Source organism: Mastigoproctus giganteus, chromosome 3 (assembly GCF_048544385.1).
Source record: "Mastigoproctus giganteus isolate SK-2022 chromosome 3, ASM4854438v1, whole genome shotgun sequence".
NCBI lineage: Eukaryota > Metazoa > Arthropoda > Arachnida > Uropygi > Thelyphonidae > Mastigoproctus > Mastigoproctus giganteus.
Window position 1 is genome coordinate 124,750,397 of NC_143577.1, and position 17,880 is coordinate 124,768,276.

General features: G+C 38.8%; 1 protein-coding gene across 5 annotated transcripts in view; it reads right to left on the minus strand.

Moving 5' to 3' along the window:
* The window catches only part of mora (cysteine and histidine rich domain containing protein), a 560,065-nt gene that overhangs the window by 91,387 nt on the left and 450,798 nt on the right, over positions 1–17,880 (minus strand). For all 5 annotated transcript variants that reach the window (XM_090370663.1, XM_090370664.1, XM_090370660.1 and 2 more), the window contains one exon: positions 11,330–11,400. In XM_090370663.1, coding sequence (XP_090226789.1) covers positions 11,330–11,400 — 71 coding nt within the window. The remainder of the gene's footprint in view (positions 1–11,329; positions 11,401–17,880) is intronic.

Genomic DNA, 17,880 nt, shown 5'->3' on the forward strand with positions numbered 1-17,880 from the left:
GTGGCCACTTTTACGGGAACAAAATTATTCTCGAAAATTTATTGTCAAATCTCGTATGATGGGCAGCATTCCCTTTATTTTTTTACAATGTTGCGTATAATGGTTCTTTAGACATTTAATTAATCGATGCACCATTTTCAAACTTTTGAATAATTTGAAGTTTTTGTTTAATTGAAAGCACAACTCTTGAGTTTGCCCACCATTTTCACTATTTCTAAACAAACAAGCAAAAAAGAAAAGAAAAAAAAAAATTACTATTAAAAAAAAAAAAAAAATTCCTACATTCCTGACATAAAATTTGTCCTTCTGCAGTGCAATGGAACACAACAATCAGCGCAATGCACTAAAACAAACTAAACATTTGGTCTCTTTTTTTTTTTTTTTTAGCAGTGGGTTTGAAGACAGTGGGGGTTGCAAGACAAGATAATAGGTACACTAATCTCCCAATTACAACTTATAACACCTCTTGTTGTTGCTTATTTATGATTTGCAAAATATCTGTTTATACCTATTCTAGTTATTACTTGAATAGGTATAAATCTACTGAAAATTACAATCTACAGAATCTCATGTCAACAAATATCTTCTTTCATCCTCTCAACTCATGCATGGTATTAGGTACTATAGGTTTTAATACCTCCTGCGTTAGGGTTATCATAAAAAAAAATCTAAATATTCAATACAAGTTTGGTAAACTATATATGGAGCCTATTTTTTATCTTGGTCACCAAGTTTCACTCCAAAATAAGAAAAATACGTATAAGTTTACAAATTCCCAGCACATTTACTCCAAACTTAATATACTCAATAATACAATTTATGACATCAGCTTAAGTTGATGTCATAAATTGTATGACATCAAACTTGCTGATGATTGTGAAAAAAATGGTACATAATAGAAAAAAAAAAATAAAATAATATTTTTGAATCAGCATAAAAAAGTAAAAGAGTGATTTTGAATCAGCGTTTAAAAACAACTATTAGTTTATAAATATCAAAATTCATGCAAAGTGGTGAAATCTATGTTTTCTTCAACTGCATAATTTTTTTTTTCGGTGGCTATTAACTTTGGACCTACAGATTTACTAATTTTGTCATGTATTTATTTCTGATGAACTAGAGTTTACCATGTTTTCAGAAAACTAAATCAAAACCAAACTGTCTGGCCTCTCATAGCAGCAAAGTGAAGTCACACGATTTCTTCATTCATTTGCCAGTTCATGTATATTTTTGTCTAGTTCAGCCCTTAGCAGGTTCTGCTATCCTAATTTTGCTATTCCAGTCAAAGAAAGGATGTAATGTGCTGTTGTTTTCAAAAGCTTTAATTTGTAACTAATGTAACCCACTTGATGATCAGTAGTGATATTCCACTGATACTCTTTAATTGCATCTCTAGCAGAGGGGAGAAATTTTGAGTGTACAATAATTATTAGAGCCCACAATTTTCTGCTGCCTTTTCACTTTATAAAATATTCAATTTTATAAGTTTCAGAAGAAAATTCACAGTTATGGAAAGTAATCTTTGTCCAAAATAATGCCTTAATATTAGGTAGGGGGTTTGCCCCCTGCTTGCTTTGCTTGCCAACCCCTGCACAAACTTTACTACATAAAAGACACACCTGTCGAAATGCACTGATGTTCTTCTTCTCCCTTTTTACTCTAATCCTTCAGCTTTCTCCCTCACTCATACTTTTTCCCCCTTTGTTCGCGGTCAGGAAGCTCGGACAACTCGAGGGAGAGCAGCTCACCTCCCAGCGGTGGTGGCTGACAACGTGGAGTCCCACTAGGGGGGCCCTGCAGCCAAGAAGCCAGCACAAACAATAGAACAGGCAACACACAACACTTTTCTAGCTTTTATAGAGGTACTGTATTCATCACAAGAGTACTGATGGTGCAGATACAAAAGGCTCAAGCTAATGGGAGTGCTGTGGCTTTGGGAGGAACTGAGTGGGGCAGTTGTCCTCTGAATCACAGCCTTTTGAAATGTACTGCTTGTTCAATGTTTGTGGAGCATCCAGGATGGGACATGATATTGCCAAGGGGAATGTCTTTGTGCACGTGCAATGTCAGGAGTATGAGGAAATCAGGTGACATCTCAGTGTTTTTATGGGCCTACATGAGAGCTTGAAGGACAGGGTAGATGCCCTCGAAGGATTTAAATTGAGGGGCCCATCAGGCTCTCAGCTGCCCACATCAACGCCAGAGTTTGCACTTGAACATCACTCAACACAGCGGCAAACCCCAAGGCAGTACACACTGGTCCCACAGGAACTAATTGTTGTTGATGACTCTACTGTCAGGGAAATGGGGTATATATTGTGCAAAACGGATAGGGGGAACAGGACCAGGGTATGTCTGCCAGGGGCAAAGGTTGATGATGTTGTAGAGAAGATATCTTTTAAAGGTACAAAAGATGATATCATTGTACACATTGGCACTAATGATATTAAGAGAAGGAGACCAGCGGAATTACTTAACAAGTACAGGTCAATGTTGAAAAAAGCCATGAGTTAGGGTTGAATTTGAAAGTGTCTGCAATTCTGCACAGACACGATAGGAGGGAGTATATGATGAGAGCCTTCTCAATCAATTTGGCCCTGGGGAGATTGAGCAACGCTCAAGGGGTAGAATTTTTCTCAGCCTGATCTGTGCTTGTTAACATGAGAGATTGCTTCTACAGGGATGGGATACAATTAAATAGAAAGGGTGCAAGAAAATTTGCTGATGCTATCGAGGCAGTGTTAGGTGGGTCGGAAAACTGCTAGTTTTGGGGGATACATGGACTAATAGATTATCGGCAGCCACTGGTAGAGGTGAAAGTGATTGTTGCATTGCTTCTATTGGAATGAGCAGCAGTCTGGAAAACAAAGTGTGGGGATTTCAGGGACTGCTGGGAGTCATTGCAGAACAAGAACAGGTGCATATATTCTTGCATATACACACCAATGCTAGGAGTTTGGTAAATAAATAATGAATTTGAGGTGTTAGTCAAAACATCAAAGGCAGATATTGTTGGGATATCAGAGACATGGTGTCACACAGATATAAGGAATGCAGAAATGGAATTTAGAGAGTACAATGTGTACAAGAAGGATAGCCAGGATAGGAAGGGAGGAGGGGGTTATGCTATTAGTTAAGAAACAAAATCCAAGGAAGTACAGCCAGTCGACATGGGTGGTCACAGTCATCACTGGTAAAGCAAAAATGAGTTTGTTACAGGCCTAATGACTCTGATGAGTACAATGAACAATTATACAAAGAAATAGAGTGCACCGGGAAATCAAAGTGTGTTATAATGGGGGATTTTAACTTCCCAGATATAGACTGAAACTTGTGGATTGGTCACTTGCACCTAGCAAGACGTTTTTGGATTTATTGGACAGCAGCATGTTAGAGAGGCAACAAGAGGGATTTTTTTTTTTTTTTTTTTTTTTTTGATTTGGTAGTTATTGGCGCATCGGCTTCTGTGGCCATATTGCACCTCCCAAGGTTTTTGCAGTACTTTTGATCCAAGCCCGAGGCGGGAATCGAACCCGCGACCTTTGGGTTGCCGGGCCAACAAGAGGGAGTAACACTCAATCTGATTAGCACTAGCATTAGCATTAGTAGAGGCATTTGATGCAAGAAAGCAAGCTTATGCAGCATCAGCCAAAAAAAAAAAAAAGTAACATAAATAAATAAAAATAACCACTTCCACTTCACCCCTCTGTTCGTTCGAAATACCTGTCCAGCTGAGCCTTAAACTTATTTAGGCTATCAACTTCCACGACAAGGGATGGAAGTCTGTTCCACCCACCAACCACCCGCTGGCTAAAGGCAAATTTCCGCACATCTATCCTACATCTGTCTTTCCTCAATTTGAATTTATGCCCGCTCAGGTGATTTTTCTGAGCTAGAGGAAGAATCCCATCAGCATTGAGCATGCTCAAACCATTCAAGGCTTTGTACACCTCTATCAGATCACCCCGCTGGTGCCTAGTTTCCAGACACTGTAATTTGCAAAACTTAAGCCTTTCTTCGTAAGAGAACCCCTTTGTCCCATTCACCAATCTAGTTGCCCTTCTCTGTACTCGTTCCAGCAGCTCTACATCCTTCCTGAAATGAGGCCTCCAGGCCTGTATACAGTACTCTAGGTGTGGCCTGACCATTGCCTTATACAAGGGAATAATCACCTCCTTATCCCTGCTAGAAAAATTCCTATATATCATTGACAATACACCATGAGCTACTCTTGCAGCTCGTCTGCACTGCTCAGAGAACTTCATATCTGCCTGCACCACCACCCCCAGGTCCCTTTCATTCTCTACCACTGTCAGTGTAGTACCACAGAGTTGATACGTTGCTCTGGGGTTGCTGTTTCCCATATGTAGTACTTTACATTTGTCAATGTTAAACTTCATTTGCCACCTCGAAGCCCATCTGCTCAACCTTTCCAAATCCTGTTGCAGCAGCATAGTGTCAGTAGTGTCCTTGACAACCCTGCCAACCTTCGTATCGTCTGCAAACTTGGACATTAAGCCTGATATACCATCATCAATATCATTTATAAATACAGAAAACAATAAAGGACCCAATACTGAACCCTGAGGGACTCCACTAATAACATTAGTCCACGATGAGCAGTGTCCATTGATTACCACCCTCTGTCTTCTCCCCCTCAACCACCCCTTTATCCATAGCAGCAACTTGCCTCCAATGCCACACTGCTCCAATTTGTGCAGCAGTCTTCCATGTGCAACAGTATCAAAAGCCTTTCTAAGATCCAAGTATATAATATCAAAGTTATTCCCTGCATCCAGTTCTTTTGTGACTGCATCATAGTATCCAATCAAATTGGTCAGGCAAGACTTCCCCTTAACAAAACCATGCTGTGTCCTAGCTATAACTGAAGTCTTGTCTAGCAAGATTATCAGCAGTGATCACAGTGTACTGATGTGGGATTTACTTAAAGATGTAACTACCATCAGGGGTAAAGGGAAGGGTTTTTTGCTTTTCTAAAGGTGACTACAGTGGGTCTTAGAAATTTTTTTAATTCTATACAGTGGGAGCAACTGATGATGTTACCAACAGCAGATTCTAAATGGGAAGCATTCAAGGAAGTAATCTTGGAAGCTACTAGGCTTTTTGTTCAAACTAAGAAATACTGTTCTAGGTTTAGGCCCAAATGGATGTCAGATGAACTAATGAGACTTGTGGCAGAGAAGAAAATGCACGGGATGCATATGGATTGTCATGTGACACAGAAAATATGGTAGATACAAGCTAGTCTGCAATTGAGTCGCAAAGGAGATTAGGCAAGCGAAGGCAGATTATGAGAAATCTTTGCCAAAGGATGCAAAGAAAAACAGTAGACTTCTTTACTTATATAAACTCTAAAAGAAAGATGATGAATCAGATTGGTCCACTTGACGTGGGTTGACTGTAGATGATCATTCTCAGATAGCTACCAAACTAAATGAGTATTTTGCATCTACATTCTAACATAAGGGTTATTCACGGAGGGGGAATGCCAGAAGTTTATCAAACTCTAACAGGGAGTTAAATGATTTGGTAATAACTGACAGCAAAGTGGAGGAGAAATTGTTGAAGTTAAACATAAGGAATTAGCATTAGCATTAGTAGAGGCATTTGATGCAAGAAAGCAAGCTTATGCAGCATCAGCCAAAAAAAAAAAAAATAAATAAATAAAAAATAACCACTTCCACTTCACCCTTCTGTTCGTTCGAAATACCTGTCCAGCTGAGCCTTAAACTTATTTAGGCTATCAACTTCCACGACAAGGGATGGAAGTCGGTTCCATCAACCAACTACCCGATGGCTAGAGGCAAATTTCCGCACGTCTATACTACATCTGTCTTTCCTCAATTTCAATTTATGCCCTCTCAGGTGATTATTCTGAGCAAGAGGAAGGATCCCATCAGCATTGAGCATGCTCAAACCATTCAAGGCTTTATACACCTCTATCAAATCACCTCGCTGGTGCCTAGTCTCCAGGCACTGTAATTTGCAGAACTTAAACCTTTCTTTGTAAGAGCACCCCTTTGTTCCATTCACTAATCTTGTTGCCCTTCTCTGTACTCGTTCCAGCAGCTCTACATACTTCTTGAAATGAGGCCTCCAGGCCTGTATACAGTACTCTAGGTGTGGCCTGACCATTGCCTTATACAAGGGAATAATCACCTCCTTATTCCTGCTAGAAAAATTCCTATATATCATTGACAATACACCATGAGCTACTCTTGCAGCCCGTCTGCACTACTCAGAGAACTTCATATCTGCCTGCACAACCACCCTCAGGTCCCTTTCATTCTCTACCACTGTCAGTGTAGTACCACAGAGTTGATACGTTGGTCTGGGGTTGCTGTTTTCCATATGTAGTACTTTACATTTGTCAATGTTAAACTTCATTTGCCACCTCTCAGCCCATCTGCTCAATCTTTCCAGATCCTGTTGCAGCAGCATAGTGTCAGTAGTGTCCTTGACAACCCTGCCAATCTTCGTATCGTCTGCAAACTTGGACATTAAGCTTGATATACCATCATCAATATCATTTATAAATACAGAAAACAATATTATATTTACCTTCAACAGAATTGTTGAAGGTAAATATAATAAAGGTACCTAGGGTAGATGGGATTTATCCAGTTAAATGAAAGGAAGTGGCAAAGTAAGCAAACAAACACTTAGCCATAATTATGAGAGCATTCTTGGACTTAGGGGATGTCCCCACAGACTGGAGTTGTGCAAATGTATTTCCAATTCACAAAGGGTGACCTGAGTAATTACAGACCTGTTAGTTTGACTTCTGTTTCAGGGAAAATAATGGAGTCACTGGTTAAAGAAGCATTGCAGGATCATCTAGACAAGACAGCATTAATACTTCGGACACAGCATGGGTTTGTTAAGGGGAAGTCTTGTCTGGCCAATTTGATTGGATACTATGATATGGTCACAAAGGAACTGGATGCAAAAAATAATTCTGATATCCTGTACTTGGATTTCAGGAAATCTTAAGGTATTCTTGCCCATGGAAGATTACTGTACAAATTGGAGCAGTATGGCATTAAGGGCAAGTTGCTACAATGGATAAGAGGATGGTTGAGTGGCAGAAGACAGAGAGTGTTAGTCAATGGATACTGCTCTACGTGGACTAATATTATTAGAGGTGTCCCTTAGAGTTCAGTGCTGGGCCCATTGGTGTTTTGTATATTTATCAATGATACTGATGAAGGTATATCAAGCTTAATGTCAAACTTTGCAGATGATACAAAGGTTGGCAGGGTTGCAATGACAGTATGTTGCAGAAGCAGCAGCAGTATCTGGAAAATTTGGGCTGATGGGCTGAGAAGTGGCAACTGAAGTTTAACCTTGACAAATGCTAAGTACTGCATATTGGTAACAGTAATCACACAGAAATGTACCAACCGGGAAGTAGAGAATGAAAGAGACCTGGCAGTAATTGTGCAGTCAGATATGAAGTTTTCTGAACAGTGCATACAGGCTGCCAGAGTAGGTCATGGGGTCTTGTTAATAGAGGAATTTTGCGAACTGGGATAAGGAGGTGATGATCCCTTTGTAGAAGGCAATGGCAGGCCACACCTTGAGTTCTGCGTACAGGTCTGGAAGCCTCATTTTAGGAAGAATGTAGGGTTGTTAGAATGAGTACAGAGAAGGGCAATAAGACTGGTGAGGGGAACAGTGGGGGTGCTCTTATGAAGAAAGGCTTAAGTTCTGCAAATCGCAGTTTCTCGAGACTGGACACCTGCGAGGCGATCTGAATCCAGTCAAGGTGTATAAGGCCTTGAATTGATCTAGCAGGCTCAGTGCCGATGAGATTCTTCCTCTTGTTTAGATTATAAACCTGAGGGGGCAGAGATCCAAACTGATGAAAGATAGTTGTAGAATAGATGTGCAGAAATTTGTCTTTAGCCAGTGGGTAGTTAATTGCTGGAATAAATTTCCATGTGTTGTTGCAGAAGTTGATAACTTAAATAAATTCAAAGCAGAACTAGACAAACATTTGAAATGAATGGATCAGTGAAATGGGAAGGATTTTTTTTTTATTTTTTTTTGGCTGATGCTGTATAAGCTTGCTTTCATACATCATATGCCTCAACTAATGCTAATTCTAAAAACACTGTTGCTGCTTCAATAGTTGATTGAGATTTGGACCCATCAGTATATACTGGAAAGAGAAAAACATGTAGTGAAATGGCATCAGAGGTTGGAGCAAAAATTTTATTTCTGTAGTTGTTCAGATTGTTGAGCAGTTGGAAATTCAACCAGTACGTCCTCCAGTATTAAACAATGGCCTGTCTTGGGGGGGTATCTATTGTACTTTATAAACATTTTTGCACTGAAAATGGTGGAAGTTTTCTAATCAGTTGTTCTTGAGGTGAGTGGATAACAAGGAATATTGAAGCTTGGGTTTTGACTAAGTCAGCGTTTTGACATTTTTCTACAACAGAAAGAGGCCCTCTCGTTTTTTGCCTGTCAGGGTTTGATCTGTGTATCTAGTGGATTTCTGGGCAGTGGAAACTGTTTTTCAAAGAAAGGGAGAGCTTTTCCCTTCATGTTATCAGCCCTGTCATGTGGAAGCAAAAAAGCAGTGCCACTCTGCGACCAAGCAGAATTGAATTAGTAATAAGAATAAAATAAAGAGATAGGAAAGAATGTTACTTTTCACACCTGATCTAGTAAAGTGATTTTTTTTTTTGATGAGGTATTGTCTGAGTATTAGTGTAAGGCTACAAGGAAATGATTTTGTTTCTTCAAGAAAGAGCAAAAATTTACTGGCGTAACTACTTGATCACTAAGCATGCAGTGTATTTTATTTCAAAATTCAAGATTAAATGTATTATTATAAATTTATAAAAATATTATACCCATAGTGAAATTAAGCCAAATTATCGTTCTTTAACCGTGCTTCTTTAACCAGTGATTACATTATTTTCCCCAGAACAGAAGCTATAACAGGTCTATAATTACTTGTGTCACCTTTCAATTCCTCTTTGTGCACCTTCAGTCCGTGGGGATTTCCACTGAGTCGAAGGATGCCCTCGTAATCAAGACTAAGGGCCTGCTTACTTCCTTTGCTGCCTCCTTCAATATAACTGGATAGATCCCATCCACCCCAGGTGCCTTCCTTAAGTTTAGCTTCAGCAATTTCTCCTCCACTTTGTTCTCAGTTTTTGTCATTATTATTACTATTAATACCCATATGGTGCAAGGAAGCCTGAGGCTTATGCTGCACCAGGAAAAAAAAAATAAAATTCCCAAGTTACCCTGAGAGAGAGAGAGAGAGAGAGAAAGAGAGAGAGAGAGAGAGTCAACAGTAGAAGGGAATCACCAAGAAAGAGAAGAATGATGATTTCCAACTCAGGACTCTGGGTGTGCCAAGCCCATACTCACCAGATGTGAGCCTCCAGTCATAATCTGCCTTTGCTTGTCTAACCTCCTTTGTCACTTGATTACAGACTATCTTATATCTACCACAGGCACCTGTGTCTCCTGATAATTTATATGCATCCCATTTATTTTTCTTTTCTGCCATGAGTCTCATTAGTTCAGCTGATATCCATTTAGGCCTAAACCTTGAATGGTATTTCTTAGTTGGTATGAAAAGCCTAATAGCTGCCAAGGTTAATTCCTTGAATGCTTCCCATTTTGTATTTGCTGTTGGTAGCATCATCAGTTGGTCCCCACTCTATAGAATTTAAAACTGTCTGAGACCACTATAGTCACAGGTACAAAAGTAAAAACCCTTCCCTTTAGCCCTGATGATAGTAACATCTTTAAGTAAATTCCACATCAGTACACTGTGATCATAGTCACCTAGTGGTTCCTTTATCTGAATATTCTTAATGCATTAATAATCACTGCTATTACTCCCTCTAGTTGCCTCTCGAACATGCTGCTGCTGTAGAAAACAATCATCCAATAAATCCACAAAAGTCTTGGTAGCGTGGGAGTGACCAACCCACAAGTTCTAGTCTATATCTGGGAAGTTAAAATTCCCCATTATAAGACAATCTGATTTACTGAGCCACTATTTCTCTGTACAGTTTTTCATTGTACTCATCAGTCATTAGGCCTATAACACACTCCTACTCTCAAATTTGCTTTCATAGCGATTATGTCACACCAAAGTGACTCAACAGTGCACTGTCCACCCATGTCAACTGGATGCACTGCCTTGGATTTTGTGTTTCTTAACTAACAGCATGACCCCTCATCCCTTCCCATCCCATCTATCCTTTCTGTACACATTGTACTCCCCAAATTCCAATTCTGCACTACTTATATCTGTGCGATGCCACGTCTCCGATATCCGCCCAACACTTCAAATTCACCAAATTTATGTACTATATTCCTATCATTGGTGTACATGCAAGTATACAGGCACCTATTCTTATTCTTAGTTACCTTAACACAACCCATGTATTTATTTGTTCCATGATGACTCCTGGCAGTCCTTGAAATCCCCAGCAGCTCACTTTCTAGGCTGCTGCTGCTGCTCATTCCAATACAGCAGGGTAAGAATCACTTTCACCTCTGCCTACTGTTAATCTATTTGTCTGTGAATCCTCCCCCTCAAGTTAGCAGTTTTCCAATCCACCTAACACTGCCTCGATACACCAGCAAATATTCTTGCACCCTTTCTATTTAAGTGTATCCCATCCCTGTAGAAACAATCTCTCCTGTTAACAAAACCTGCAGAATTAAGTTTTTTTAATGGACAACTTTTCCAGAAAACTGTTAAGGTGTTTACTACAGCTGTAATTGTTAAACAAAGACAGGAAATTAACAGAAATGGGGTGGGGGGTGGGAGAGATCATATAGTTTTCTTTTGCAAAAACAATTAAAGTAAAAACTATATTATCTGCCCCCCCCCCATTTCTATTAATTTCCTGTCTTTGTTTAACAATTACAGCTGTTATAAACACTAACAGTTTTTTGGAAAAGTTGTCCATTAAAAAAACCTAATTCTGCAGGTTTTGTTAACAGGAGAGATTGTTTCTACAAGGATGGGACTTAAATAGAAAGGGTGCAAGAATATTTGCTGATGTATTGAGGCAGTTCTCCAAAGAATTCATCATTTTGGCTCAGTTTATTCCCATTTCCATCTCAGTTTTTCATTTTCTTACTTTTTGCAAAAAAAATAGTAAAGAAATAAAATGGAAAACTGAGATGAAAATGGAAATAAACTGAGCCAAAATAATGGATTCTTTGGATAACTGACAGCCAGCATTTTTAGACTAATGAAACTGTTGGTGACAAATACATAAAACACAGAAAGAAGTGATATCTGTAAATCCAAAATACTTACCCTTCGTGAAATATTGGAACTCCTGGATGATACAAACAAGTTTCTAAATCACTCTGTACTCCTTGATATACCTAAACAAAGTATTAGATTAAATTATAAGAGAAAAAGGAATCAGTTTAAGGTGTAACAAAATCAGCAGGTAGTAAATAATTGAAGTCCCGTTTAAATATTAATTTTTTACTAACACTATCTTATCTTCTAGTAACACTGGAAAAAAGTTAGCTAAAATAAAAAGGCATTATTATCAGTAGTAGTAAGGAACCAGCACTAAACATAAGAATGTCACTAACAATATATAACATAGAAGATCAGTGTCAATTTATACAGCTTCATCCAAAAAACTATGTCTATCACTTCTACTAATTTCTATAATCTCACTTTATGTTTGTTTAAAATATCTTTTCCACAACACTACATGGAAAGTTATTCCATCAACAAATTGCTCTCTGGCTGAAAGTAAATTTGCACATCCAGCCTGCAATAACCCGTTTCAAATTTAAATTTTCCCCAAATTTGTGCATGTCATCCCAGAAAGGGTAAGGATACTCTAATCTAGCATTTCCCAAACTTTTTTTAGCCACGGAACACTTTTCATCCCACAATATATTCACGGAATACTTGTATATTTATGGAACACTTACAGAACATACGTTTAGCAGGAGCCAAAGAACTGTTACTAATATTTTATTACATACGACTCACTGTGCATCAGGAACATCTTTATTTCCACCACACATGTAAATCCAAAATTCAAACTGTCATAATTTCGTTTTTTGGGGAAGAAACGGCTACGATTGTTCATCCTCACTTTGAAGTGTGACAATATTGTGTTCGTTTTCAGTTTTCATCGACTACAGTTGCACTACTAGAAGTACTTGCTTCTCATTTTAAAGTTCCTTTTTTCAACCAAAAATCCATGGTCCATATTGATAATAATATTTTGAAATACTGATAATTATCAAAAATATATTTATACAAGGAAGTGAGTAGCAGCAGCCACATCAGTGTTTGGAGCTGCACGTAATGCTGCAGTTGAAGTGGAGTTTGCCAGCGATTCGAGAGTGGAGGTAGACTTGCTGTGTAAACATGCAAGAACGTGTCAGCGGAAGGCTACTTTGTTTCATCCACCTGAACGATACCTGACATCAGTATGCTTCCCCCTCAACCCGTCTATGCCAGTCTAAATCGCATACGAATGGCATATTAGATCACTACATTGCTACTTTTTCGTAGATGTCATTACATCTACGCATACTTCTCAATGCAAAGCCGACCATAATAAAGGGTTCCGAGGTCTATTTGATTAGTTGATGCCAGTACAGTATATTAATAACCGAAAAAAAAAAAAAAATAAATAAATTAGAATGACAAAAAAGTGGTGTACGCTACAATTATGCAAAATCTATTTATTTTATTATTTTTTTTTAATTATTAATTAGGATTTTTCACGGAACACTAGTATTCCATGGAAGACAGTTTACGAAATGCTGTCCTAAGCATTTAAATTCCTTGATCCATTTAAAGCCTTAAACACTTCAATTCCCTATCTCCATCATGCAGTATGATTGATGACTTTTAAGGTTATAATGAACATCGTGGCGAGATCCAATATTCCTTACATTTCGAGGGTACAGCTCTAAAACAGAGTTCACAGACCAGCCGTTTGTTAGTACACCGGACCGAACCTATTGGTAACTCTCTAGGAGGCTTCCAGATCAGCTAGTGTATAATCTTGCTACTTCTACTCTGCCAGATAGTGACTGGAGGGAGTCTGAGTAGTGTGTATGCAGTGAGCGTTGTTGAGGCCACGTTATGTCAAGGATCTGGGTATATTCTTACCATGTGTACGCCGTATCCAAAAATTCCATTACTTCATACAGCATATCCCACCCATTTTTTCTAACTATTGAATATACCATGAATTGTCAAACTAACAGAGCAAGCTTATCTGTGAAAAGATCTAAACCTCCCAAGCACTTCTTAATTCATTTCACAAATATACGTGGTCTCAATTCTAATCTCAATGATGTCCATTTCCACTTGCAGTCTGCCAAACCCCATGTATTTTTTTTCTGACAGAATATCATTTACCAGTTGATTCAATTACTGCTCATCTCAGATGCCCAAATTAATCGCTGTATGATTCCTTTCACCTCAAAGGTGGCACTTGTGCATATGTCCATTCTGATATTCCCTGTCAGAGACTTGGCAATTTGGAATCTCCTCTCTTTGATCTTCTCTGGCTTAAAATTTCTCTACCTCATTGTGTCAAATTCATCTGTTGTCTCTACCGTTCTCCCAACTCCACTAATCACTTGGTGCTCTTTGACTTCCTCTTTTTGCAACTTGACTTTCTCCAGTCCAACGTTCCTAACAGTGAGGTAATTTTCCTTGCTGATTTTAATGTTCCCAACTCCACTGAACTTTACCTATTCTCTTCTTGCTACCCACAGTCCTTCTCCAGGACTCCCGCAACTGCACCTAGCACTCTAATGCTCCTTTTCGCCTGGGAGGATGCCTACGCTCTGTCATCCTCACTATCTTGCCTGTCTTCCACTTTCCTGTCTCTTCTCTGCTCTTTCCTTGGCCCTCCACACTCTCGCTCCTGCAGGAGTGTGGACGACCCGCCAGTTGGTCCGGCTCCTCATGTCAGTGGACGGATGTCGGGAGGCTCCTTCCTGGTGATCGCGCCTCCCAGTAACGAAGAGGCCAGTCAAACAACACACTACTCACACATAACCCACACTGACTGGCTTTGCTATGTTAACAGAGTATTTAACGCAGATTTGTGGGAAACCACGGGAACCGCATAACAATAACACTATGTCCACTATGTTCACAACTCCAGCTGGCTTCCGTTTTCTAGTCACACCAACCCAGCTGGTCGATATGCTGAGGCTTTTGCAATTACTAATGACCTTGCACAGATTGTTCATTTACCTACAAGAATACCGGACAATCCTAATCACACAGCCAACACGCTTGATCTTTTTCTCACAAACAACCCTTCTAAGTACAGTCGAAGTGAAAGGTCCTTTAGGCACTTCAGATCACAACTTGGTAATTGTCTCTTCTCTAATGGAGCCTTTATCTCATGGATTGGAAATTTGCTCATATCCAGCCAGTTCCTAAAAAGGGTGACAAATCCCTCCCATCCAATTATCTTCCCACTGCAATTACTTCTACTCTTTCTAAAGTAATGGAGAAATCAATTAACCGCCAACTCTTAAACTACCTAGGAACCTTCTGTGTGATCAACGATCGTCAGTATGGATTTCATCAGTGTCGATCCACTGGTGATATTCTGGCTTATGTTACCCATTTATGGACTAATTCAATGGAATGGTTTGGTGAAACATAAGTAATTGCCCTTGACATCTCAAAGGCTTTTGATCGTGTTTGGCATAAAGGTCTTCTAAACAAGCTTCCATCTTATGGTTTGCCAACTGTTTTTAGTAATTGGTTATCCAGTTTTCTCTCTGATCGCTCACTGAGAGTGATGGTAGATGGCTTTCTGTCTTCTAACTTCCCCACTAATGCCGGTGTCCCGCAAGATTCAGTTCTTTCCACCACTCTTTTAATCTTGTATATTAATGACCTTCTTCCATTGACTGGAAATCCTATCCATAGTTTTGCTGATAATAGCACATTGCATTCTACTTTCCATTTTGAGAAACCTCTTCAACTTCTCAAAAATCTGCTGCCAATTCCTTAAATGCTGATCTTCGGGTAATTCTCCAGTGGGGCAAAGACAACTTAGTTGATTTCAACTCGTCTAAAACTCATTCTTGTCTTATATCTCGCAAAAAGGATTCTTCTGCACCTATGCTTATCTTTTGTGACACTCCGATTTCTAGGCAAAATTATATATCTCTTTTGGGGATTACCCTGACTTCTAATCTCTCTTGGCACAAGCACATTACAAATATTTCTTTTTCTGCATCTAAAAAACTTGGTTTTCTCTTTCGCTCTTGGCATTACTTTTAAATTAATTGCATAAATTGCATTAATTGTATAAATTGCAAATCTGCCCTGCCATGGAATATTGTTCCCACATCTGGGGTGGTGTCCCCAAAACCTCTCTCAGGATTCTTGATTCCATTCAGAAGAGGGCAGTTAGGTTAATTAATGATTCATCTCTAACAGAGTCTCTCCACTCGCTGTCTCATAGATGTACTGTTTCTGCTGCATGCCTCTTCTACAGATACTTCCATGGGCACTGTTCTTCTGAATTGGCTTCTATAATTCCCGATGTCTCTTTCAAAACAGTCTGAACATGTGCAGCCACCAGAGAACATCCATTTACTGTCCAATTTCAAACTCACAGAATGAACTTTTCAGCTTCCTCGTTTATTCCTTCAATTGCCGTTTTCTGGAACAACCTTCCTTCACACGTATTTCCTGAAAATTACAGTCTACAGAAGTTCAAGTCCAATGTAAACAAATATCTTCTTTCTTCTTCTCAACCTTCAACCCAAGCACGGTACTAAGTACTATAGGTTCTAATACCTCTCGTGTTTGGGGTTTATGTAAAAAAAAAAAAAAAAAATTCAGATCTCCTCACAGAGGCATTGTTTCCAGATGGTGCAATTTACAGAACAAGTCTTTTTGATATGAGAATGCTTTTGTTTTCCTGAGCAGTTTAGTTGATGTTCTCTGCACCTGTTTCAAAAAAATCTATATCCTTTCTTAAATGTAGATTCTAGACCTGAAGACACCCAAGATGCAAACTAATTTTTGAAATTACTTTAATATATAAAATTAACTTTCTTACACAACTTCATAATCACTTTTTGGGGTGGGGGAAAAATAAAACACAAAATATATATGAGAATCTATATTACTTAGTACTATATATGTTAAGTTAGGATAGGTCAGATTAGTAATGCATACTTGACGAGTGTTGACAAGATGAAAAACGATACTGGTTGACATACTTGAATTTCTGTAGATCATAATTTTCAGGAAATATTTGTTAATAGAGGTCGTTTCAAGGGATAAATGAAGAAGTGAAGTTATTTCTGTGATTTGACGTGTGAATTTGAAGTGCTGGTCATGATATCAAAGGGGGATATTGTTGGGATATCAGAGACGTGGTGTCACACAGATATAAGGAATGCAGAATTTAAATTATTATTATTAGCTGTTTGGTGTAAGAAAGCCTCAGGCTTATGCTGGTCCAGCCAAAAAAAAAAAAAAAAAAATCCCGAGTTAACCTGAGAGAGAGAGAGAGAGAGAGAGAGAGAGAGAGAGAGAGAGAGAGAGAGAGAGAGAGAGAGAGAAGTAGAAGAGAATCACCAAGAAGGAGAAGAATGATGGTATCCAGCTCAAGACCCTGGGTGTGCCAAGCCCATACTCACCAGATGTGAGCCCCTGGGGTTATTTGGGGAGTAGAATGTGTATAGAAAAGATAAAATGGGAGGAGGGGTTGAGCTATTACTTCAGAAACACACAAAATCGAAGGCAGTGCATCCAGTTTACATGGGTGGACAGTGCAACTTTGAATCAGTTTGGTGTGACATAAGCACTTGGAAACCAAAAATGAGAGTATGAGTGTGTTATAAGCCTAATGACTCTGATGAGTACAATGAACAACTGGCCATTATATCAGATAATGTCTTATAATGGGGGATTTTAATTTCCAAGATATTGACTGGAACTTGTGGATTTAATCCCATTAGCAAGCTCAATACTGATGGATTCTTCCTTTTGCTCAGATTACACACCTGAGGAGGCATAAATTCAAATTGAGGAAAGACAGTTGTATAATAGATTGTGTGGAAATTTGCCTTTAGCCAGTGGGTGGTTGTTTGCTGGAACAAACTTCCATCTGTTGCTGTGGAAGTGATAGCTTAAATAAATTCAAGGAAGAATTGGACAAACTTTTGGAGTGAATGGATAGATGAAATATGAAGGGCTTTTTTTAATTATTATTATTTTTTTAGACTATGTATATAAAGTGCTTAGCATCATAAATTTCTGAATAAACAGAAAATTTTTTAAGGTGGCATCGTTTTAGGTTATATCTCATATTGTGAATACCTTCACAACGAGTTGCCATGATATTGCACTACTTCGAATAAGTAACGCTTCACCTAAGGAGAAGACTAGTGTTACTTATTCTCAGATAGGTACCACCACCCAGACAGCACTGTTTCAGGGCTATTTGGCCCTTCGTCAGTGAGTGGGTAGGTACCCAAGTGATGCAATGATGGCAAAAACAGTTATGAAGTATAACTCCACAATATGAGAGATGCCTGATGGTGTATGATGTATTTAGACTAAGGCGCATTTAGGGCTAGAGCCTCAAGCTGCGAACAAATTTAGACTATGTATATAAAGTGCTTAGCATCATAATACACAGCCATTTCTGAATAAACAGAAAATTTTTTAAGGTGGCATCGGCAGAAATGGCTGTGTATTATGATGCTAAGCACTTTATATACATAGTCTAAATACATAGTCTAAAAAAAAAAACCTGCCACAGCACCTGTCTACCTACTTGAATAGTTTGTCTAATGCTTACTTGTATTATTCAAACTGCCCACTTC